This window comes from Anopheles merus, chromosome 3L, assembly GCF_017562075.2.
Source record: "Anopheles merus strain MAF chromosome 3L, AmerM5.1, whole genome shotgun sequence".
In the NCBI taxonomy this organism is placed as follows: Eukaryota; Metazoa; Arthropoda; class Insecta; order Diptera; family Culicidae; genus Anopheles; species Anopheles merus.
Window position 1 is genome coordinate 33,970,713 of NC_054085.1, and position 24,868 is coordinate 33,995,580.

General features: G+C 53.0%; 3 protein-coding genes across 6 annotated transcripts; 1 reads left to right on the plus strand and 2 right to left on the minus strand.

Annotated features, from left to right (window-relative positions):
• Positions 1–1,261: 1,261 nt before the first annotated feature.
• LOC121599399 lies at positions 1,262–13,463 on the minus strand. 4 transcript variants are annotated; one of them, XM_041927177.1, is made up of 3 exons: positions 12,952–13,463; positions 8,306–11,106; positions 1,262–7,199 (listed from the first exon to the last, which is right to left on the minus strand). In XM_041927177.1, exons 2-3 carry the CDS (start codon positions 10,971–10,973, stop codon positions 3,826–3,828), a joined length of 6,042 nt encoding a protein of 2,013 aa, XP_041783111.1. In that variant the 5' UTR covers positions 10,974–11,106; positions 12,952–13,463; the 3' UTR covers positions 1,262–3,825. The 4 variants fall into 4 exon arrangements, with proteins under 4 accessions (XP_041783111.1, XP_041783112.1, XP_041783114.1 ...); XM_041927178.1 differs by lacking the exon at positions 12,952–13,463 and adding an exon at positions 12,401–12,914; XM_041927180.1 differs by lacking the exon at positions 12,952–13,463 and adding an exon at positions 11,827–12,311.
• A 1,362-nt stretch (positions 13,464–14,825) lies between these two features.
• On the plus strand, positions 14,826–17,446 carry LOC121599403 (T-cell immunomodulatory protein). Its single transcript, XM_041927185.1, has one exon. The coding sequence runs from the start codon at positions 15,185–15,187 to the stop codon at positions 17,012–17,014; it is 1,830 nt and encodes a 609-aa protein (XP_041783119.1). The 5' UTR covers positions 14,826–15,184; the 3' UTR covers positions 17,015–17,446.
• Positions 17,447–17,560: 114 nt separating this feature from the next.
• Positions 17,561–24,858, minus strand: LOC121599407 (neuralized-like protein 4). The gene is made up of 7 exons (XM_041927190.1): positions 24,807–24,858; positions 23,953–24,381; positions 20,136–23,874; positions 19,956–20,091; positions 19,791–19,895; positions 18,135–19,180; positions 17,561–18,065 (listed from the first exon to the last, which is right to left on the minus strand). The coding sequence occupies exons 2-7, from the start codon at positions 24,112–24,114 to the stop codon at positions 17,614–17,616; spliced, it is 5,640 nt and encodes a 1,879-aa protein (XP_041783124.1). The 5' UTR covers positions 24,115–24,381; positions 24,807–24,858; the 3' UTR covers positions 17,561–17,613.
• Positions 24,859–24,868: the final 10 nt, after the last annotated feature.

Consider the following 24,868-nt stretch of genomic DNA (forward strand, 5'->3'; position numbering starts at 1 on the left):
AATACAGGGTTTCCCACGATTTATTGGTCAGTTCCCATGATTTTTTGGTGGGTTCCCACGATTTTTTGGTCGTATCCCATAGATTTTTGGTTCGTTCCCATAATTTATTGGTATTTTCCGATTGGATATCAATACAATTGGACCAAAAAATTCTGGGAAACGACCAAAAAATCGTGGGAACGCATCAACAAAATATGGGAACCCACCAAAAATTGATGGGAACCGACCAATAAATCGTGGGAAACCCTGTAAGAATCAATCCCCCCCACTTTTCCGAAACGTACGGCAACCACCACCTCTAGTAAGATTGTAACGTAATTTAAAACAAAAACCAAACCCATCCCCCCCCCCCTCGTCGTTGTACAATCGGTCACAAGTGATCACGGAGCGAATACAGGGGTTTTCCGGGGAGGTTCTCATGTGTTGTGAGGCACTTCCTGGACTCTTTCTTATGGGAAGTGAACTTCATATGTAGCTTCCTGTTGGAATTCTCCAACAAGGGGTGCTATTTAGAGTCCAATTCCCATTACATTAAGTTAACTTCACCTAAGAAGGAACCAATCATGTGTCCCACAGCTATGAGCACTGCTGGAAAACCCTGTAATGCTCATCTTGCCACCACCAGCCAGCTATCCCTGCAGCATTTTTGAAGCCGTGGTTTTAACGAATTAGGACGAACGGTGCAATCGATAGGAAGAACAGTAAAAGGCTAGGACGATAATAGGAGGAGAAAAGTAGTAAAAAAAAGGCAAAGCAAAAGAAAAAAGTATTGTTTGTTTTATATAAAAGCTTGTGAAGCAAAATTCCTTGCAAAACGGGGCACACACAGGTGGTCCTTGTTATTGTGTACATTTTCTTCAGTGATTAAAATTATTCCACAAAAAAAAACAGGAAGATGAGGGAAGTGCGTTTGATTTTAATGAAACTGTAAACTATAAAAGGAAGCAGGAGGAACCGTACCAGGGATACGATACAAAAGGAGTCGAAGGTAACGGGGAAATTGGGTGTGGTGAACACTTTAGTGAAAATGCATACACACCAAACGCACACACACACACACACACCCAATCACATCGCGATCACATTCAGGACAAAAAACAAACGCTGACTGTAAAAAAAAAACAATAAAATAAAAATGCTATTAATTACCTGTTAAGTGGACGCGTTTCTTTCGACCTTTATTTTCGAGCAACAAAGAACCGAAAGCAATGATGACGAGTACTAATTATTTAGATTTAAAAAAAAAACGACACAACGATGGTTTAGAAAAAATAATAACGGACCCCATATATTAGAGACCGTTGGCTACATTTTATTTGTGGTTTTTCGGCGTTCCTTTTTAAATACAAAAAAGTGTGTCTTTTTCCTTCGTTGCCTGTGTTTCCTTCCCTTTGCCCCCTTCTTTTTGTCCAGGTTTTTGTTTATTCTTTTTCTTACAAATAACTTTCTTTCATCCTTTCCTTTCTCGTCTCCACTCAAAAATAGTCCACGCGAGTTGGAGGAAGGGGGGGGGGCGAGGCGGGTGGCGGAATCGTTTAATTTTAAAGTTCCCTCTCTCAAAATACTTTAATCACACTCTGTTTGCAGGGGGTTTGTTTAGGATCATATCTTTTCACACAAAATACCGCTCCAAAAATCTTACACGTTTGATTATGTTTTCTTTCCCCTTCCATTTGTTTTGTTCCAAAATGTTTTGTTTTGTATTTGCTTAATTGTATATTTCGGGAATGCTATCATTGTAGGCGTTTTCTCTTTCTCTCTCTCTCTCTCTCTCTCTTTTTCTTCTTTCCTTCCCTACCCTTCGGTTCAAGAGTTCACACACTAACTCAAAAAAAAAGTATTACGGAGGGAGGAAAAAACTTTTGGAATCATAATAATAATAATATATATATATGTATTATAATATTGTCAGCAATATATAATCAAATAATATCTGTCTTTTTTGTTGTTGTTGTTACTGTTACTAACGCAAAACAAAAGGAATACACACACACTATCATTGTTATCGCTTTTTGCCATTTATCTTACACCTGGGGCTCGTTGTTACACCAAGCATAGGCAAAACCGCACATGGAAATGTATTTCTGGCCCGTTACAACACCATCGAAAAAATGGGGGAAAATGTATTCCGCCACAACGCACACACACAAGCCTTTGATTTGTGTTTTTTGTTTGCTTCGCACTGCTGCTTCTGCTGCCCTTTTTAGTTTCAATAGACCAATAAAAGGGAAAATGCAAAATGGAATACTCTTATGGACACAAATAAATAGCACACACACACGCGCGGTTGATCTTTTTAAAGTGGCGTTGATTTATCACAAAATCAACAACAAAAACCACCTGCAAAGAGTTCAAGAATTCAATAAGAAATGCTCTGTCTGTGTTGCCCAAAAAATGTCCGGAATGTTTAAAAAAAAACCGTATTCGTTTTGTTGTCTTTTCATGCTTATCACTAGAGCAAACCATGCTTTCGGGCAAACAATTCGCTTTTGTGCTTGCTTCACTACTCCTTTTTTCTGTACATGTGTGTGTGTGGATGCGTGTTTGTTCTGGGATCTTCATTTTAAACTAAATGCGAAACACGAAATGCGAGCCAGAGAGAAAAATAAGACACTGGTTGGAACAGTGCGAAAGGGAACAACAGGTGTGCTGCGGCGGTCTCGCGGGCAAGTATATGTATATGTTACATTACAAATTAACTTATCAAATTCTAGGGCGTACGTACAAAAAAAAAGAAATTAAATGAAAAAAACACTACTCATAATGCTGCTGCATACCTTACAAACTAAAAGCGCTTAAGAGAAAATAGTACATTAACGCCAAAACGGGGAGCTTCTTGGTCGGGAGGCGAATCAGTTTGCCATTTGTGTTGTTGTTGTTGCTGCTGTGGGTAGAATAAGTTAAGAGAATCGATCGAATAAAGTTGCAACACTATGGAGAGATTGATATTGGCGCTTGCATCATCGAGACGTCGGGTCTCTCTTCCCCCGATTGGGAACTAGTAGCTTTAATTTTGCTTCGTATGTCATTGTCGTAGTCGAAAACGAGAGAGAGAAAGAGCGCGAGCGCGCTTTAGCTGCACAGTTTAGTGTTTAAGAAAACACCCCTCCATTGTAAACGCATTAAAAATACAATCGCATTTGAAAATGGAAAGAGTGTAAGCGACGAACCCTTTCTCTCTCTCTCTCTCTCTATATCTGTTTTCTGCTTGTTTAGCTTTGTTTGATAATGACGATGATAATTCAAAATTCCCCACAAATCTGTGGGAGGTCCCTCTAGATTCTCCTATCCTACCAGGCTAAGACCACTTTTAAGTAGGTGTAAGTGTAAAATATTGTCCCACACAAAAAGGTATGGGACTCTCTCTCTCTCTCTCTCCCTCTATCTCTATCTCTCACTTTCTCTTCTCAATTCTAATTGTTTTCCACGTTCACAGTTCCCTTGCAGTATAGTATTTCAATTAAATCGAATATACGAAGACCTCTCACAGTACCGTTTGGCACGCTACCTCTACTAATGCAGCGAAAATGCAGGCCCCCTCTTTCTCTCGCTCTATGTATATAATATCTCTATCACACACACACACACGGTATGTATGTCATTATTGCTTATCATAAACTTTCCAGCCCCAAACAAACTGGTTGGACCATGTACACACGTTTATCCCCAATGTCCTCGTCGCCTACTGTGAGTTGAGCGTTGAAAAAAAAAAACAGCAACTGGAAGTACTGGACACTCCTCCCTTCCTCCTCCTCCTACTAAAACCTTAAGCATCGCGCACACGTGGGGTTTATAAACACCTTGTTCTCTTCCCCTCCTCCTGCCTTACGCCTCCGTGGCAGCCGCTACTGCAACGCCACCACTCTTTCTGCTGCGCCGTTCCCGCTTCACCGTCACGCCCAAGCTGGCCAGCTCGGATGTGTCGGGTCGAAAATCGTCCCCACTGTCGTCGTCCTCATCTTCCATCGCCTCCTCCTCGCCATCATCGTCCTCCTCCTCGGTTGAGGAAGGCGTTCGCATACGTCGCCGCTTGCGCTTCTTCTTCGCCGCCTGCTTTGTGCGTCCACCGTTCATAGCCGCGCCCCCGTGCGACGTTTCCATCGCCACCAACGGCTGCTCGGACTCGTCGGTCGCCTTTTCCTGCTTCGGTTTAACCATCATACCGCCGCCACTAGCACCACCATCCTTGCCGTACCCGATCGCCACACCAACGCGACGGCTTTTCTTGCCTCCTCCCTCCTTGCTGGCTCCCTTTTTCGCAGCACCATCCCGTTTTTCGCCCTTGCTGTTCGGCGTAGCACCGGCCATCTTCTGCTGACAGTGAAAGATGTGCTTCGAGATGGCGCTCTTGTTCTTGAACGGCCGGTTGCAGAAGTTGCACACCACCTCCACCCCGTCCATCTCGTGCAGCCGGGCGTGCTTCGAGTAGTTGCTCGGATCGGTGAACGATTTGCCACAGATCTCGCACTGGTACGGCCGATAGCCGATGTGCCGGTACGTGTGCGCCCGGAACTGGTCGCGCCGGGCAAACACCTTCCCGCACACCCCGCACGTAATGCCCTTAAAGTCGGGCTCGCTCTTCGCGTGCATCGTCTTGTGCCGCTTCAGATCGTACGAGCGCTCAAAGTCTTTGCCGCACTGGTCGCACACGTGCGGCTTCGGCATCGGCTGCTGGTTGTGGCGCCGCACGTGCTTGTGCAGATCGCCGGACGAGATGAAGGCGAAGCTGCACTCCACCACCGGACACTTGAACGGCCGCTGGCCCGTGTGGATGCGCACGTGCCGCGTCAGATCGCCCGTCTGCAGGAAGGTGCGGCCGCAGTACTCGCACGACCGGCGCTTGATGGCCGCGTGCACCGTGCCGAGATGCTCCTTGATCGTGGCCTTCCCCGCGAACTGGCCGCCGCAGATCGTGCACGTGTAGTGCGTTTCGCCCGTCATCTCCGACTCGAGCACGGTCACCTTGGCGCTCTCGAACGGCGTCAGCTTGTCTGGATCGTCCGGGTCGGGCTTCTCCTGCTTCGTTGCTTCGGTGGCGATGGGCGTAATGCTCGATTTGCGCCGCTTCGCGAGCTGCTGCCCCGGGGCAAGCTCGGTCGGGGGGGACTCGGTCTCCTCGGTGGTCGCTTTTTGTGCACGATGTTCCACTTTCACCTTGGCAGCCGGCGGTAGGACTACTAATTCCTTTTCGGGCAGTGCGGGCTCACTGTTATTGCTGCCTGCCAACGCATCGGTTGAGGCCGGAATAGAAGGTTCCTCCTCTTCATGGTAGGGCGTTGATTTTCTTTTTCGTCCCGTCGACGGTGACGTTTGAGCAAGCTTGGAAGGAACTGCGGCCACTGGTGGAAGGTTCGTCGTTTGCGCCACTTCGTCGCTGTGCCCGTTTTGTAAGCTTTCGTCGGCAACGGCAGCAGCTGCTTCCACCGTTTCACCGACGGTCGACACTTCCTTCGTTGTTTCATCGCCACCGTTCGTAAGTATCGCTGGTTCTGGGGCTGCTGCTGCCGCTTCTGGAACAGCAGGCGACGAACCTTTGCTCTCACTGCTACCCTCCGCCAACAATAATCGTGTTACCTCCTCCGGCTCGATGCCGTGAACGTTGATTAGATGCTTCCTGTACCACAGCTCAGTCTTGAAGCACAGCTCACACTTACTACACTTTGTTCCGGCCTCGCTACCCGCCGACGTTGCCACCGCAACCGCCACCGCCTCTGCAGCAGCCTGCTGTGCGACCTCCGCCGATTCGGCCGCTTCCTTCGCTTTGACGGACGGTTTGCGCGCGGTACGCGCTGCCCGCTTCCCGGCGGTTCGACCCGGCGTTGCTACCACCGCCGATTCCTCCTCTTCTGCACCGTCTTCCTTCTCGCTGGCAAGGCTAGCATTGTGGATGGATTTGCGTCGGGCAGGGCGTGGTTTCAGCTCTTTTTCCTCCTTAACCAGCAGCTGCTGCTGCTGCTGCTGCTTTGCCTGATCGGGCTGCTGGGACGGTGTGTCTTCCTTGGCCGACGCACCCGACGCAAAGCTCACGGTGGACTTTGGGCGTCCCCGGGGCCTTTTCGGCACACTGCTGCTAGCTGCCGGCGTGCCAGATTCGTTCACCGATTCGATACCGCTGTCGCTGGCAGGGGAAGATTCTTTCAGCGTGTCCACACCCACCGGCCCGGCGGTCGACTGTTTCGTCACCTCTATCGCTACGCCGACCGCTTCCTCTGTGGACGACGACGAAGCGCAAGACTCCCCACTATCGCCACTAGCAACGCTGCCTTCCCGGCCGCTCTCTTTCGGCTCTTCCATCGGAAGCACAACCGGCTGCACTTTGGTCGCTTCCGGTAAGTTGCTAGGCCCGTTCACTTCCACCGTATCATCGGGTGCCGTATCGGCCGCGGGTTGTGGTGATGATACGCTTTGCTCAATCTTATTTTCAACTACATCCTCGGCAACGCTCGCACTCACTTCAGCAACATTCGTTGGTAGTTGTTGTTGGTCGTTCAATGCGACTTCAGTCGTTTCACTCACCACAACAGGTACTGCTGCCGCCTCATCATTGCTCTCCTCCACCGGTGGTTCCTGTTTTGGAGTCTGCTGTGGTGCCTGCTCCCTGCGTGCAGTCTTTACGGGCGCGAAAAGGCTCGCCACTGATATGTATCCTTTCTTCTTTGAAGTCTTTTTCAGCTCGCCAGATTGCGCCACCGTGTGGGAAGGTTCGTCGCTACCATTCGCAGCATCGGGCTGGTGGGGTTTGTCGCTTACGGTCAGTTCTTTTTCACACATTGCAACCACTGCAGCAGGCTCGGTCGAGATAGGTAGAGAGGGGGAGGAGGAGGAGCTTACAAGTTCGGTTCTTGCGGATTCGCTTTCTTCAGTAGCCGCTGTTTGTGCTCGATGTTCCACTTTCACCTTGGCAGCCGGCGGTAGGACTACCAATTCCTTTACGCCTAGTGACTCACTACTATTGCTGCTTGCCAACGCATCGGTTGCGGTTGCAATGGAAGGTTCTTCCCCTTCATTGCTGCTGTTTGCAAGTGTAGTTTTTCCACCTTTCCGCCCCGTCGAAAGTGTCGTTTGAACAAGTTTGGAAGGAGCTGGCGTTGGGGTCGAGGGAAGAGATTTCTGATATGATGATTTTGGAGGCCGTCCGCGGCCACGTTTCACAACGGGCGGTGCTTGCGCTAGCTGCAGTTGTTTTAGAGGTTTAGGGGCTAAAAATAAAAATAGTAAATATTAGTATCATGTTTCTGGATTACGGAAAGCGATGAAGCGTGCTCAGCGAAATGTGCTTTAGAATGTGTAAGCAAGTAACAAATTGATTAATTGATTTTCTCCACCATCACAACACAGTTGATGGAGCAGCATGGTGCTTCACTCACATGAACTTCCCACCAAGAGGATCGATAAAGTTTTTCTCCCTTCAATCGTTACCGACCGTTACACTTGGCCGTTCAATATTATCTATATGATATACACTGTACACGCTAATTTAAAAATAAACTAAACTATTAATTAACCCATGCTCACGAGACAAACTGCATCAACGGAGCCGAACACCGGGCATGGTGTAGTGAGCGGTCGTACGAGCCACCAGGCAGCTCCATTTTGTTTTTCACGCACACCTGATCGAAGCAAGTGCTGACGTCGACACATGCCAACTGGTTTGCCGCTGGAAGCGGTGGCGTGCAACGCAACACAGCAGGATGGCGCGGCTATGACGGCGACAATACATACGCACCAGGCAAACCAATGTGTCGTCGTCAATGTAGGCCGCGCCTAACGAAACATAACCGGCCGCCGGGTAAATGTTGCGTGTATTAGTGCGGAAAGAAACAAGTATGCAGCGCGGCACACACATACACATACAGGCATACTAATGCGAAAGATGGGCAGTGTCGCGCTAGCGATTAAAATTTGAAAAAAATTACTTTTGCTTTTATGGCAATTTAATTATTATTTTGCTAATGCTTTAGCTTTCTATATGGTGGGCTCTTTTCCATCCAATTGGATGCTCGTAAATGTAGTTTTAATCTTGGCTAAGTTTTACTTTACAATATTTAAGTTAAGATTAATTAAAGATTAATTAAAAATCAATTTAAAAAATCAGAATATCCGTTGGATTTAAATAATTTTCAGCAATTTTTAGACATTTTTTTTAAATTAACCGTTTACGTTCGACGCCAATTATCAACCTGTTAAATGTTCGCCAGCACATTTCACATTCCGCGTAACAGCTACAAAAGCGAATGATGTGAAGCACACAGCCACATACACACATGCGTGAGTGTGTGTGTGTGCGTGTGTTACCAATACGTACCAACAGTCGCAGCCACATGCACGGGCAACGCGGGTGAACATACCGCCACCTTCCGCTGCTCCTCCGTCGTCTGTTCCTCCACGGTCGTCTGTTGCGTGCCAGCCTCAGCAGCAGCAGCAGCAACATCAACAGCTCCACCATCATCGCCATTCGTCATGGCTTGCTGAATTTCATCATCCTTGCTTTGCTCCCGCTCACCAAGGGCAACGATAGCGGCGGCAGCAGCCGCCGCCGCTGCGTCGACGCCATTTGCTGCAGCTTCAGCAGCTTCAACCGGTGAAACAGCAACTGCGTCATTCACCGCCGTCACACCCTCGTCCGTGGCGGTCGCCGCCATTGACGCAGCAGCGGCAACAGCAGACAGCACGCTTGTTTCCAGCGCAGCGATGGGAACTGCCGCCGCCGCCGCCGGTGCCGTAGCAGGTTCAAACACGTTCACTTCGGGCATGATGATGATGGTTGGTTTGGTGTCGATGAGGGGAGGCGACGATGTGGCTGGCGGTGTTGGTGTTGGTGCCCGCGGGGATGATGCTACCGGTGGCGATACGAACGGTGTTGTCACGATCGGCTCTTCCGGCACCGGAACATTCTCCCCTGTCTCCGTCTCCTGCACCTGCTCATCCACTTCCTCGGACAAAGGCTCTTGCTTGAGTCGTGTTAGTAGTAGCTCGGTCGGTTGTTGCTGTTCGACCGTTTGTTGCTGCTGCTCTAACGGTGGCGGTGGCAGTCGTGGCGGTTGCGCCTTTGGAGCTTCGACCGCCGCCCGCACGGTGGCCGTTTGTACCGGTGTCGGTAGCGATTGCAGTACCGTGGCCGGCGCCACATCACCCAGAGGTCCCGTTTCGGTCATCTGGACGGGACGCGGCGTCGGCACCGGGTGCGATGCTGCTGCCTCCAGCTGCTTCTGCGGCGCTTTTCGCTCCACCGGCAACGGTGTTGCTGCCGGTGGTCGTTTCGTGCTTCCCACCACACCGGCATCCCTACTACTGGACGAGTAGCCACTGCTAGTACTGCTGCTGCTGCTGCTGCTGCCACCACTGGGCGAGCCGTTGTGTCGTACAAAGTTAAGCATCGGCGCCTGTTTCACGCACACCTTGGGCCATGGTAGCACCGGTTGCGCCGCCCCGGACGCTGGCAGCGGTGCGTGAGATTCCGGCAGCGTGGACGGGAACATACTGTGCTGGAGGTGGCGCAGCTGCTGGAATTGCAGTGCCAGCTGCTGCTGCTGATGCAGCTCCTGGATGAGCTGCTGATTGTTCACGTACGCGGGTGGTTGATGTGTTGATGGTGGTGGTGGTGGTGGTGGTGGTGGCGGCAGTGGCTTCGACTGTGGCTGGGACTGCTTTTGCTGCTGCTGTTGCTGAAGACGCTGCGCGTTCAGCTGCAGCTGTATGTCGTGAAACGCCTTCAAGCCGTTCGGTAGCAGGTTCTGGTCGCTAAGGAGATTGATCTGCTGCTGCAGCGCCTGCTTCTTCAGCATCATCTGCTGATTGTACCGTTGCTGCCGCAGCTCGTCCTGCTGTTGTTGCTGCTGCTGCTGCTGCTGTCGTTTCAACTCCTGCTTCTGGTGCTGCCGTTGCAGTTCCTGCTGTTTCTGGCGTTGCTGCTGCTCGTGCTGTTTCTGCTGGCGCTGTAGCTCCTGCTGGCGCTGTAGCTCCTGCTGGCGCTGTAGCTCCTGCTGGCGCTGCAGCTCCTGCTGTTTCTGTTGCTGTTGGCGCTGTAGCTCCTGCTGCTTCTGCTGCTGCAGCTGTAGCTCTTTCTGTTTCTGCTGCTGCAACTGTAGCTCCTGTTGGCGCAGCTGCTGCTTCTGCTGCTTTAGCTTGTTCTGCTTCAGCTTCTGCTTCTGCAACAGTTGATTCTGCTTGTGTTGCTGCTGCTGCTGCAATTGATGCTGCAGCTGTTGTTGCAGCTGATGCTGCTGTTGTTGCTGCTGCAGGTACATCGGCAATGGTTGGCTTTTCGTTCTACCGCCAACGGGTTCGAGTGTGACGATCGCTCGCTCCTCCTGCAAGCGTTCCCGCGAACGGCCGCTCGTCGGTGTTGCTGCGGGCGGCTGTGGTGGCGGTGGCGATGCTTTCTTCGTCGGTTCAGTCGCTCCGCCGCCGCCGCCGCCGCCGCCGCCGCCGCCTTTACCGTCAATAATTTCCACCGGACCTACGTACAGTGTTTGCACCTCATCATCAAACTGGATCGTAATTTCGCTCAAAAAATCATCCTCCTCCTCCTCAACCATTGCTGGCGCTGGCGGGACGACCGTCGGTTGTTGCCCCATTGTTGTTGTAGTTGTTGTTGTTGAGGCAGATGGAGGCGCATACGACGGTGGCTGCGGTTGATGATGATGCTGCTGCTGTTGGTGCAGATAACCACCTGCCGCCGCCCCGGCACCGGTGGGAGGAATGTTCATGGTCAGTCCGCTGTACATCGACAGCATGCTGCTTTTCGGCACACCGGACGCAGCAGGATGATGATGATGATGCTGCTGCTGCGGCCGGTGAAGGTGGTGGTAGTGGTTGCTGTTGCTGCTGCTGTGATGATTATGATGCTGCTGATGGTGTTGGTGCTGCTGGTGGATCGACCCAACACCGTTCGCTGGTGCTGGCGCCGCCGAGGGCGTTCTGTAGTTTAAGGTCGCCATACCGTGGTGGCCGGCGTAAGAGTGCGTTGGCATCGGAGATGCTGCTGTCTGTGTGTGTGTGCGCGCGCGTGTGGTAAATACTAATACCACTCAATGCTACCCCGCTGGACGGAATGGACGGTTGCGCGATGACGCTAACGCTGTCGTCTGTCGGTTGCTTCCTCCTCTACAAAAAAAGAAAACAAAAATACAAAACAAAATGGAAATATTAACCCGTCAATATGTAAATGGGCGGCCGCCAAAGGTATCCGCCGGAACCGGTCCACAGGGTTGTTTTGTTTCCCAAATATATATATTACAATACTATACAGTCTCGCCGCGCGCGTGTGCCTATGTCAACGTGTAGCCGCCATTAAAACCGTTCCACAGCCTGCCCTCCTCACTGCCCTGCCTGTCAGAGTTTCGCGGCGAAACGGACCAAAACCAGACAGGGAGAGAGACCTACGCAGCGACGGCTGCGGCGGCGGCGGCAGGCAGTGTGGCTTGCGTATGGTCATGTACACACACACATGCACTCTCTCACTCGCACACACGCACACACAGGAAAGGGAATCCGCTTGATGGGTTTTGTTTATCTCCTCGCTTCCCTCGCTTCGTTGTTGCTTCAATGCAGATGGCGGAAGGGATGTTGTGTTTGGATGGGAAATGTATGATGGCGAACAACGCAACACACACACACACAGCACACAACCATACGGGAGAGGAAAAGAGAGAGCGAGAGAGACAGTGAGAAAGACAGGGCGCGCTTCTCTACGTTTTCGGAAAACAGCTTTCTGCACTACACAAACGGGTTGACTTTTGCCTCTTTCTTTTGCTTCTTCTTCTTCTTTGTGATGCCCTTCTCCCCCGTTTCATGGCCCACGGAGCCACACACACACACACATACACTAAAAAGGGCATTTGTTTCTCCTGATGTTTATTGGTGCGGTGGAGAAGGTATGAGCCGGAGGCGGTGGCCGTCTCCTGTACACTCCACACACTGTTGCTTTGATCCGGGAACGGCTATGGAACGGCTGTGTTTGTCTGTGTGTTTATGTTCCCGTTTTGTGTTTTTGCACACTTCTTCAGCTCTTCCTCCGCGGAGCACAACCCGCAACCACTTGCCCCTGTGTTCACACAACGCACAGCGAAGCAGCAGTCGTGCTGGATGAGTGCGCCGTCTCGCTCTAACACAAGCGCACACAAGCGCACACTGGGCTTTCTTTCGCTTCTTTCTTTCTTTCCCTTTCACGCTGTTTTGCCTTCACTTCTTCGGGCCGTTCTTTTGCTTTCTTCCTTCTTCGGTGTCTTTCGTTTAGTAAAACTTCGCGTCGCACAATGCACCATACCGCTCCCCCTTCTTCTCCTCATCACTCACTCACACACACACACACACACACACACACACACACACACACACACACACACACACACACACACACACACACACACACACACATACATATATACACACACGTTACCGATGGCTTTTACGGTGTGGTTGGCCTTGTTAGATTTTTCCTGGTGCACAACGCCATCTCACCCCACACCGCACAGATGGGCGCATCCCCTGACTTCTCCCACCCGCCCCTTCCCCGTTCGTTCATTCGTTCGCGTGGAAGTTGCTTCATCCGCCGCTTTTCACTTCTTTCTTCACTTGCGGAGCCTGCTGCTGCTGCTGATCGTAAAAAAACGCAGGCCCCTGTGTCTTGCTTTGGGGCGGTTGTTTCTTCTTCTTATTCTTCTCCATGCCAGCCTACTACTACAATTATGTGCCTTTCTCTTCGAGCGGAGAGCACAGTAACCCTACAGAAGCAAGTCCCGCAGAAGGGGCGGCTAACGGCCCAGCAAGAGACTATCGCACACACACACACACATACACGCACGCACACACGGCACACACTGCGGGACAGGGAGTAGAGTAGATGCCACACAATGCAAATGGGGAAACAAATATGTCGGAAATATATATATACATGAACACACGTAGTCACACACAAGGCGTTGGATATTATTTTTTGCTTTTGGTTACCTTTCAAAGAAAACACACTGCTGCTTCTGGCACGATGCGTCAAATTGGCTGTACTTTTCCATTATTTCATCACAAAGCGCCGCACCACGCCATCATCATTTGCCCAGCACACACCACACCAAGCGTGACAGAGCCTGCCTGCTGCGGGGAGGGCCAGCAAAAAATATTAATAAAAAAAATCCACAATACACACACACACACACAAAAAAACAGGTCGGAATGTTGGAGTGGAACACCCCTGGCGCGTTGTCACACAAGCAGTCGATGGTGGTTTTCTTTTTTCGCTGAGCAAATCACAATTCTGCGTACGGCGAGTAAGCGTACATTTCGTGCGTGCATAAAACCCGTGCGTGGCCGTGCTCGTTGAACGAAACGAAAGATTGCAAAAATCAAGGCGAAATGAAAATAAAAAACAAAGGAAAAATGGGAATAAAAACGCGTTCACGCGAAATGAGGCACACGACGACGCACTACTACCCCGAAAGCGCGGCGTCAGACTATTCGCCTGCTGCTGCTGCTGCTGCTGCTGCTGTTGGCGCTGGTTCCCTCTCGCCAGAAACTGCTGTGTGTTTGTGAGAGAGAAAGAGAGAGATGGCACCATGAAAGCGCCGCTGCTGTTTTGGCGAGCGGAAGAAAGCAACAGGTTGCTAGTGTGCGTGGCTGCATGAATGAAAGAGCGATAGGGAGAGCCAGCACAATTGTGGGGGCTGGCTGGCACGCACACCACCGCACAAAATGGCGTGGTTGGGTAAATAGATGCGCGTGTACGCGTGCGGTGGTTGGGGGTGTATTTTCGAGCAGTGTGTCACCCGAGCTCGAATGACGGGTACGGGGAACCCTCGCACTATGCAGCTTTGGTGTGGTGTAAGCAGAAAAGAGCTTGTTTTTCAATTTTATTCTCGTGTTGTTTTGATTGATATCATAAATAAACAATTAAAGTTTTTTGTTTACATTAGAAACCATTCCTTGGTCGCATAAAACACGAAAACAATTCACATATTGGGCGAAAGTTAGGCAGAAATGTCTATAGAGCTTAGCCAGCTTTCCACTAGTGCGGGAGCTCGGAATCGCAAATTATCGATCCCGATTCCGTGTTCGGAATCGATTCCGGAACCGATTTTGATGCTGGAATCAATTCCGATTCCGCAGTCTATTGCGGAGATGATTCCGGATCCAATTCTGGATCCAAATGCGGAGTTAACTCAGGAGCCGATTCCGGAGTCGGTTCCGGAATCGATTCCACGATCAGAATCGGCTCCGGCATCGGATTGACTTGGGAATCGCAATTTGCCCTGGTAACGGAATTAGAATGGACTGGTGCAACCAAATCCGACGATCGATTCAGGAAACTGATTGCAGACTTACTATCCGGAATCGATTCCAGAAAACTTCGAAGCTAGCCGGAATCGATTCTGACAAAACTTGATTTTTCCCATCACTACTTCCCTCCCATTTAATCGAATCGTAGCAGTTGATTTTAATTTTAAATAACGCGTGTCTGATTTTTTATTCTCAAACGAGCTAAGTATATTTTAATAAAGGTCCGTATCCAATGCATTTTCTCCTAAAACATTCGCACAATCTGCAGAAACTATTCCTTTTCATAATAAAAAGTTTTTTATTAAGTAACATATATAATTATAGCTTAAGACAAAAACTGAGTGAAAAATCTTCTCAATATTTTCTACTGACAATTTCGAACTATTTCAACCCAAAAATGGTAAAGAAAGTAAGTAAAATTGATATTTATCCATTCCTCAATTTCAAACGAGCGCAACTGCCCGTTTCCCGAGTGCATCTGTCAGGTTGTCAAATGTTTGCTTTTTGGGAACCAATCTCTCTATACACCTTGGCTGTCAAACAAAGCACCTCTATACACCTCACAGCTGATAAAGAAAGAACGCAGAGTTGAGTTGAAAAAAAAACACAGCCAAACACACATACACGAATCTGCTGGCTACGCTGCGTACAGTGAATCATAAATAAACAATCAACTGCTTTAATCTCTTGTCTCGGGGCCGAATTAGTGCCCAGCAAAAAACGAACGATCATTTGCAAGAAGCTCACGCGTGTGTGTAAGAGATAGACCGATTGTGCAATGTGGCTCCGTAGCCGGACGTGGTGAATTGCGTTTTCCCATCTGCGTAGTGGAAAGCCCCGGAGCTCTCTAGCAGCCGAAGAAAACTATAACCCCCTACCCGCCACCCACCATCCACACACCCAACGAGCAGCGATGAAATTTCACTTCCTATCGGCGGCGCACCTGCTGCTCGTGTACCTACTCCCGCTATCGATCGACCAGCGACACAGTGCGGTCCGGGCGGGTGACATCATCGACATTACCAGCACCGTGTTCGACAAGCTGACCGATGCGATTCCGGCCGCGTACGGCGACTTCAACTCGGACGAGCTGACGGACGTGTTCGTGCTGCGGGACAACTTCCACACGCTGCAGATACTGCTCGGCAGCGACGACAAGCCGCTGCTCCGGGAGGGTCCGAAGTGTGAGTTCCGGCGGCACAAGATCACCAGCGTCGTGCCGGGCGACTTTGACGGGGATGCGTACATGGACGTGATGTTTACGGTGCAGCCGGACGGGGGCGACGATGCCCGGACGTACGTGTACATCAACTGGGGTGCGGCGGAAGTGATGAACTGTACGGCGGAGGACGCGAAGCCGCTGATCGAAATGGTCGGCCAGCCGCTGGCACTCGACTACGATAACGACTTTATCATCGATCTGTTCGGCATGGATACGGAGCGGAAGCGAACGTTTTGGATCTTCAAAAAGCCGGACGATCATGGCCAGCGGGGACAGTTTACGGTGCCGATGGATGGTACGCACGGGGCGGAACTGTCCGTCCCGCATTCGCACGCGGTGCTCGACCTGAACAAAGACTTTACCGCCGACCTGTTTCTTACGACGACGGCCGGGTTCGAGGTGTGGCTGGGCGTGAACAGCCACGAAAAGTTCCGCTTCAGCCACAAGATCAACTTCCCCGAGGGCAACTACAACAAGCACGTGGGGCGGGCCATCTTCCTGGACGTGGAGCTGGACGGCAGCCTGCTGCCCGTGTTCCCGATGTGCTTCGACGCGAAGTGCGTCAACTCGAGCATCTTCGTGCACCACGGCAACCATCTGCACGATCTGCAGATCGACTTCAAGGACGACCACAACGACGCGTGGCACTTTGTCGTGCCGGACCGGTCGAGCTGGGCGACGCAGAGCATAACGCTGCGCGGCGGCGACTTCAACCTGGACGGCTATCCGGACCTGCTAGCCACGCTGACGAAATCGGGCGACCAGATGCAAACCTTCCTGCTGGAGAACGTGCCGTGCGAGAAGAGCGCCTGCAACCACATGACGCGCACGTTCGTGGTGCGCTGGAAGGCGCTGGCCCCGTTCTCGAACGGTACGATGATGGGTTCGTTTTTCGACTTCTACAACGACGGCATACTGGACGCGATCTTTGTCGAGCGGCACGGCAATGGGACGCGACCGGTCGCGTTCCGCAACTCGCTCGATTACGATGCCAACTTCGTGAAGGTGATCGTGCTGACCGGGCTGAGCAATAGCAGTGGACCGAAGATTTTAACGCCACTCGGGCGCAAGAAGCGCACGTTCGGGACGAACCTGCCCGGGCCACGGATCGAGTACAACACGACGACGCAGGACGGGGAACCGCAGCACGGTGCGTCGGCCCAGCTGCCCCAGTCCGCCTACCTGTCGCTGCATCTGCCGTTCACAACGTTCGGGCTGGGCCGGACGCCCAACTTTGTCGACTCGCTGACGGTGGGGCTGTGGAACCATTCGCGCACCTGGACGCAGCTCATACCGAACTCGCAGATGATCGTGGTGCCGAACCCGATCGACGAGCCGGAGCGCTGGAAGGCGCAGCTGTTCGTGACGCCGAGCAAGCTGATCGTGATGAGCGTGATCGCGCTCGGCGTGATCTGTCTCGTGATACTGCTGCTGATACTCATCCTGTACGCGAAGGAAAAGCGCGAAGATCGGATACAGCGCTCGCTCGAGGCGCACCGGTTCCATTTCGATGCGATGTAGAGGAGAGCGGAAGGCAAGGGGTTTTCGGTCGGGGCCAGTGGGTCAGTTTGCGAGCTGAAACGAGGCGGGACACATGGCAGACCATTTGTTTTAATGCTGCGATACATACATACATAACGTAGACTGTAATCTAATTGATAAAGAACTTACTTACTGTTTTGTTTCTTTTGTTCTTTTTTTTGTTACTCGTGTTTTGCCTGCTTTCTTTTCAATCATTTCCTTTCCTATCGTTTTTCTCAAATCTGATACGATTCCAATATGAATTTGATTATATATATATATTTTCCTGTCGTACAAGGGCGGGATTTGACAAAACGGAACAGTGTGTGCTTTTCCTTTTCGAACGTGCGCCTTTATGTTAACTATTTATTACTGTAACGCTAAACGAGAATAAAGTAAATCAAATAAATATAGCTAACTAAAAATCACAAAGAGTAGCTTCGTTTTCGGAACCAGTGAAAAGCGATTTAAATAAGGCGAAAGTGAGTAAATTCTAGCGAGAGAGAGATGTCGTGAGAGTTGCCCGCGATGAAATCTACCTTTTTGTTATGAAGCTGCCTTTTACATTGAACTCTACCTTTGAATGTAATGAGAAGCGATTAATTCGCCACCAAATGGATCAACAAAGCCGTCAGTACGCAAGCATCGGCCTCCTTGGTGGTCCAGGAGCGGAATGTGAAATCTGTGCCGGTAGCGACCCCCCCGGCAGTCGGCACCGTCGATACGCCGCTCGAACAGCCACCGGTCCCGGTAGCTCCCGCACCGCCGGTGGATGCATTCAATCCGTCCCCAGTGCCGGAATGATCGACGGCGGAAAGCGATTGCGCACGAACGCGCACCTCGAAGGCGGTTTTAATGTGGAAAAACTGTCCATTCACCATGTAGCGCAGGGGGAAGGTGCGCCCACGGATGGAGCCGGCGACGTGCGACGATGTGCTCGTGGCATTGGACGCTGGTTCGGCCGCATCTGGTACGGAGCGCAGCAGGATGTGCGTACCGGGGATGAAGTTATCGTTCAGCGTGGATGATTCCGGGAGCAGTTGACCGGTTTCTAAGGGAAAGAAAGAAAAGGGAAACAGTTATATACGTTATTTTTGTTTTCTTGAAAGGATGCGCTTACCAATCGGCAACGGTTGACCGTGATCCAGCACGGACCGTATCTTGTCCACGCGCGTGTTGTAGTACGCCGTCGTCCAGACGAACTCGTCCGCCGTGTTAACACCACCACCGCCGAGCACTGTCTGCTGGTTCAGCCGGAAGCGTACCCAGTTCCTGAGTGTCCCACCGGAATTACCACTCACCGGTAGCTGACAGCACCCGGCGCAGTAGCAGGCGCACGGTTCATCGACGAAGAATGCATCGGGAAGCATTAGTGTGCGCTTGAAGCTCATCACCAGCTTCAGATAGTCGCAGTCCCGGTTCTCCACCACCGGATGGACCGGCACTGGTGGTGCCGCCGGTGCAGTTAACCTATACCGCTGCTGTCCATCATTATTTTCCTCATTTTCCGCTCCCTCCGGTGCTAATCGTTGCTGCATTCCCACAAAGGACGAGGACGAAACGGACCCACTGGATGAGCCGTTGTTCGCCGGTCCAGTGCTCCCACCAACCGATTGCAACTGCAGGCCTAGCTTCGCCCGTCGGCTACTGTTCGCTGCGAGCGTGTTACGATCGCGATCCTCATCCTCATCCTCGTCCTCCTCATCGTCCAGCGATTCGTCCGCCGTTAGGTTTTGATTAACGTCCGTCAAGTTCGTATCACACTCCGCGTCGCCGCCCGCGGACGTTGGTGCTGCCGTACTACCGAGCGGATTGTTAAACTCTGCGCCCGATTCGACCACATCGTCCAGATAGTTTGTGTCGGTGTTTTCCGCCCGATCGACCGTGCTCGGTTCCGGGCCAGCAGCCGTACTGCACACGCCCCCGTTGGACGTGCTGCCGGAGGGAGCTGAAACAGCACCGGGCCGATGCTGATAGTCCTCAAATCCTTGGTCGTAGTTGCCCGAGCTCATGGATTGATCGCCACCGGCTCCACCACCACCACCACCACCCCGGTTGCTGTCGTAGCTGCCCTGCATGGCGTTCGCGTTGAACCGGTGCGTGCTCTGGCTGCGCTGGATGTTCAGATTGGTCGAGTGCTGAAGCTGCAGCGAGTCACGTAAGCAACTGTGGGGTGCATTTTAATTAATATTTTTTCTTCTCAATGGTATAAAGGGAAAAAATAAAGTTTTCCCCGGAATCGATAGCCCCGGAGTTGTCTGGAATCGAACCCGGATAGTAGGTCCGGATTCAATTTCTGGAATCAAACCCGGAATCAGCTTCGGAATCAGAATCGGTTCCGAAATTGGCTTCGGAATTAGAATATGTTCCGGAACCGGAATAGGTTCCGGATTCGACTCCAGAATCGGAATCGACTCCGGAAATCACACCGGGAATCGGAATTGGCTCCGAAATTAGAATAAGTTCCGGAATTGGAATAGGTTCCGGAATTGGCATTGTAATCAGAATGGGCTTTGAAATCAGAGTCGGCTCGGTTTCAACTTCTCCTTGAGAATAGGCGTTCAGGCCCTACGAAGCTTCTGATTTCAATTCCAGGGCTGATTCTGATTCCGGAGCCAATTCCAATACCGGAGTCAATTCTGATTCCGATTCCGGAGCAAATCGAAGTCGTCTCGGGGAGCCGCAATTCCCAGCATTGATTCCGAACACGGTAATCGGAATCGGATAGGAATTCCGATTCCGAGCTCCCACCACTAGCGATCCTGCCTCCACTCACCAGGAATTGGACAGCTCCTGGTTGCGCGCCTCGTTGGCGGTGCGGATTTTAATCGAAATATTCATCAGCAAATTCTCCGACACGCAGTCCATCACGGAGCGGCTCCTAAAAAGAAAAAGAAATTGTAACTTCTGTGTGACACTTGACAATTTGTCAAACACTTACATTGCGTTTGAAGAGCTAGAACCGGCCGCTACCTGCTGCTGGGAGGCGGCAGCCGTCTGATCCGTTTCCTTCTCGTGCACCTCCAGATCGGCCTTCTCGCACTGAGGGACGTTCTCACCGTTTTCTAACCCCCCGGGGGAACAACAGTACCCGGTCCAGCTCCAACAGCATCACACGGGCCAACTGCCATCGCTACCGGACCACCCGATCGTTGCGGTTCGTTCGGTAGCATCGCTAACTCCTCCGCGATCGGGCTACCATTCTTCGGATCCCCGCTGTAGATCGTAACCCGCTCGCACTTGCCGTAAAGATCGAACACGGGATACACGTGATGGGGCAGCCCGGTGGCCAGCTCCTCCAGCTGTGTCTGCCCGCAGGTAATGACCAAACTGCCCGCATGCGTCAGCGTAAGCGTAATGATCGTGCCGGGCTGTATCGCATCGAGCAGCTCACCGTACCGGGACTGTGTCTTGGTGCCGTTGATGTTCACATAATCGTGCGTAACGATCCAGCACGGCCGGCGGAACAGGATGGCCGATGTGGGGAACGGGAACTGGGCGGGGGAAGCGCCCGGTGCCGCACCGAGCGCACCGATCGCGATCGTACCCTTCCACTGTGGGTTGATGGCGTTCACGCGCACACTGACGCTGTGTCCTTTGCAGAGCGGGCGGGACAGGCACACCACAGCCTGGTTGTAGGACTGATGCCGGGCGGCCGATTTGCGATCCTCAAGCAGGGTTACGTTCTTGCCCAGATACAGCTCGGAAAACTCCATCGCAAGACTGTCGGAATCGATCGATTCCAGCATGGAGTCCTGCTTGTTGAGCGGATCCAGTCCCAGTTCCAGTGAGTCCTGCAGGCGCAGGCTGCACGGGCGCAGCGGAGATGACGGCCCCTGCGAGGAGATGACCTGCACCGCCATCGTGCTCCCGATCAGCTCCACCACCGCAAACACATCGACCGAGTCAGGCAGACTGGTGAAGGTTATGTTCATGTCCTCCGAGTTGAGCAGAATGCGCAGCGTGCGGGCCGCGGTCAGCTCGATGCCGATGCGATCGCCCACCCGCAGCCACTCGAGCGACGCGAGCGCCCGCTGCAGCAGGGTAGAGTTGTGCCGCACCTCGTTCCCGCTCGCGTACCACACGTTCGCCGGGATGCGCCGCATGCTGATGGGAATGTTTTTGCGCACGTGCTCGTCGCACAGGTTCAGGTCGGTCGCGCCGACCCGCAGACAGCCCGCGTACAGTGGATTCACGTCGACGATTTTGATCTCGAACGTTTCGCCCGGCACGAGCGGCCGGTCGGAGAAGACGAGACAGTGCGACAGGGCCGCATTGGTGCCGCGCGTCGCCAGCGTCCAGTTGTGCCCGAGCGTGACCGTGTTGCTGGCGGAAATGCACGACCACCGGTGCTTCGACTCGACCAGCGCCATCGGCTGTATGACGGACGTCGCCTGCAGGCTCTGGGAGTTTTCGCTGATCGCGTACGGTGCCCGCAGATCGCCACCGTTCGGGCCGACGACACTGCCGGCCACGCCCGCGCAAGCGCCCGCTCCCTGCGCGTGCGTTGGCGCCGTTATGCTTACCTGTGCGCACTGCCCGTACAGATCGACCACCGCGTACAGGTTCGGTGCTTTCGAGTCGTAGAACGCCCCCAGATCGATGCCGTTCACGAGGAAGTGGATTGCGTCCCCGTTGCGCATGACGCCGACGCGCGAGCCCTGGCCGAGGGCGTCGAGATCGAACGGCAGGTCGCTCCGGACGGTGCACCCGTTCAGCAGGAGCGTCGTGCCGGAAACCATGATCGTGTCGTGCTCGAGATCGGTCGCCGTGCTCGGCAGGGACAGCTCGTCGGGGCGCATGGCCGTGACGCCGATCTCGATGCTGCCGTTCCACCGGTCGACCACCGTGTCGAGCGCGATCTCGAACAGTTCCCGCTGGCGGAGCGGCCGGCTGCTGAACACGATCGCGTCGTTAAACTCGGCCAGCGCTTTCGGCCGGCACGCGGTCAGCCCCCCGTTGATGATGTGCGCGTTGCGGCCGTGCACGCACGTGTTGAAGCGCATGCGCGGTTCGGCCGACGGGAAGAGCGTCGTGTTGGAGATGGTCGAGTTGCCCGTGTCGGGCGTACCGCACTCCGACGTGTCGACGATGCTGGCCTGGGCCGCCTGCCCGTACAGATCGATCACACCGTACACCTTCTCGGGGACGCCCGTCGCGGCCGGCCCTTGGTCGATCCCGTTCACCCAGAAGTGCAGCGTCCCGTCGTCCTTGCGCACCACGCCGACCCGATCGCCCACCTGCAACCGGTCCAGATTCTGCCCGTACTGCTCGATCACGGTCATGCCGTTGTGCATCACCCCATTGCCGGTCATCATCCACGTGCCGGTCCGAACGTTCGTCATCGTGAAGGGAAAGTCCAGCTCGGTCGGGCTGTGCGTCGTCACGCCCATCTCGATCGAGCCGGCCCACTTGGTGACGACGCGCTCGAGCCGCACCTGGAACAGCTCGTTGGGGCGTAGCGGGCGGCGCGTCAGCACCACACCGTTGTTGAAATCGTCCGACGCGTTCGGGCGCAGGGCGGTGCGGCCACTGTGCGTTACGCTTGCGTGCGACCCACACGTCGGATGGAACGTGAGCCGATCGAGCAGTAGGGCGGTCGAACCGGCACCGACGTACTCCGCCTCGGATGGTGTGCCTGCTACCGTGGCGATCCCTCCGTGTGTCGCCATACCGGCCACACCGAGCGGCAGCTCCTGTACTGTGGCCGGCATGCTGAGCAGGTGGTTCCGGCGCGTCACCAAATTGCGCTGCTCGCGCTCGTCCCGATCCACGATCGTCACCTTGATCGTCATGCCGTACAGGTCGATCACGCCCCAGAGCGTTTGGGCGACGCGCGTCGCCGCCACGCCCTGGTCGCGCCCGTTGATGTAGTAGTGCAGGTTGCCGTTCGCTTTGCGCATCATGCCCACGCGGTCGCCTTCGCGCAGCTCGTCCAGATTGAACTCGCCGTACTCGCGGCGCGTGCCCTTGCCGTTGGTGAGTATGCCGCAGCCCGACATCATGATCGTGCCGCTGCGCAGATTGGTCATCGTGGCGGGAAACTGCAGCGCCGACGGGCAGTGGGTCGTCACGCCCACCTCAATCGAGCCGGACCACTTGTCCACCAGCCGGTCGATGCGTATCTCGAACAGCTCGTTGTCCCACAGCGGCCGGTGCGTCATGACGACGCCATTGTTGAACTCGTCCAGCGGGCGGCGCCGCTCCGCCGTCCGGCAGTTGGCACTCAGCTTCACCAGCGAGCCACAGCGCGTGTGGAACCGCAGCTTATCGCTCGGATCGGACGCGGATGGGCCAACGCCGCTAGTACCACCACCACTACCACCCTCCGTGATGGTGGAGCTGGAGGAAGCCCCAGCCACGATGGTGGAGGTGGCCGTGGATGTTGTTGCTGTCGTTGCACCCGTAACGGACATCTCCACCGACATCGGCAGGTCAATGTTTTGCGAGATTTGGGGCGACGCACTGATGTCTTCCGACGAGGTGCAGGGACCGTACTCGCCGGGCAGATCGGCCGGCTGGCCGGATGTGATCGTAACCTGCACACACTTACCGTACAAGTTCACCAGCGCGTACACCTGCCGCGGAATGTCCCGGGCGGCCACACCCTGCGGATCGCCGTTCACGTAGAACACGAGCTCACCGCGTGCCGTCCGCTGGACGCCGACCCGATCGCCCTCGCCCAGCTTCTCCAGATCGAGCCCGTACGATTCCATCAGCAGCAGCCCGTCCTTCAGCACGGAAATGCCCGACATTACCCAGGTGGTGTTGCGCAGCTTCATCGCACACGGCGGCAGCTCGGTCGATTCCGGGTTGACCGTGGTGATGCCAATCTCAATGCTACCACTCCACGCTTGGATCTGTCGAGGAGGGGGAGTGTTTGTTTTTATTAGAATTGGCCTCAACATTGGAGTGACCCAATTGACCCCCAGGTTTACCTTCTCGTCGATCCGAACTTCGAACAGCACATCGTCCTGCAAGGGTTCGCCACTCAGCACCAGCCCGTGGTTAAACTCGCTCACATTTCGCATTGCCGTGCGGTTCCCGTTCGTGAGTGTGATCCGCTTGCCACACCGGCGATGAAACACGTTGGAGGACATTTTCAACCACCTGGTTGCGGGACGGAACCCGGTGGTTGCTTTCTAACGCGCGATTGAAAACACTTGGAACCAAACCAATCGTCCTCCAGCAAACACACTTCTGGGTGGAAAATTTGACGATGGAAAACTTTTGACAGCTACGCACTGTGTCGCTGCGCCTTCTTTGTGTGCGTTGGAAAAATCGATACTTGCGCGATGACGTCACGACGCGCACAGGACGCTACAGTTTGACGTTCGGTCCGGGGGACATCAACAGCAAACAGCTGACTATTGTTTACAAACAAATGGGAGTAGAAGGGGTGAAAGAGGGAGAAGAAAAAGAAAAAGGAAAGAAGAATCAAGCACAATCGTTCTATGCAATATCGTTGAGATTGTAATTGAAAGGGTGACTTAGATTTTCAAGACTTTTAACTGTAAAATGGGAAATGATAAACTCTGGGGGGGTGAATTGCGCTTTACTAAAACAACCCTCGAGAGCGTTAAAACACTCAAGAGAACGATTCATTTCTAGTAGTAGCTCTAATTTATCAGATGTCACGTGAAACTAAAAACGTGTCGTCACAAAACACTGTCTCTTGTACTCCGGTTTTGTTTTTACCTATTCTTATGACAAGTTTTCGCCAAAAACTCCAATTTAAACAAAATAAAATATAAATTACAACGTTTTCCTCGCGCATAAAATTCAAACTTACCCATCGAACTAGCAACGCTTCCAGAAACGCTTGACAGACGTCAAATGCGCCGAACAGCTCGC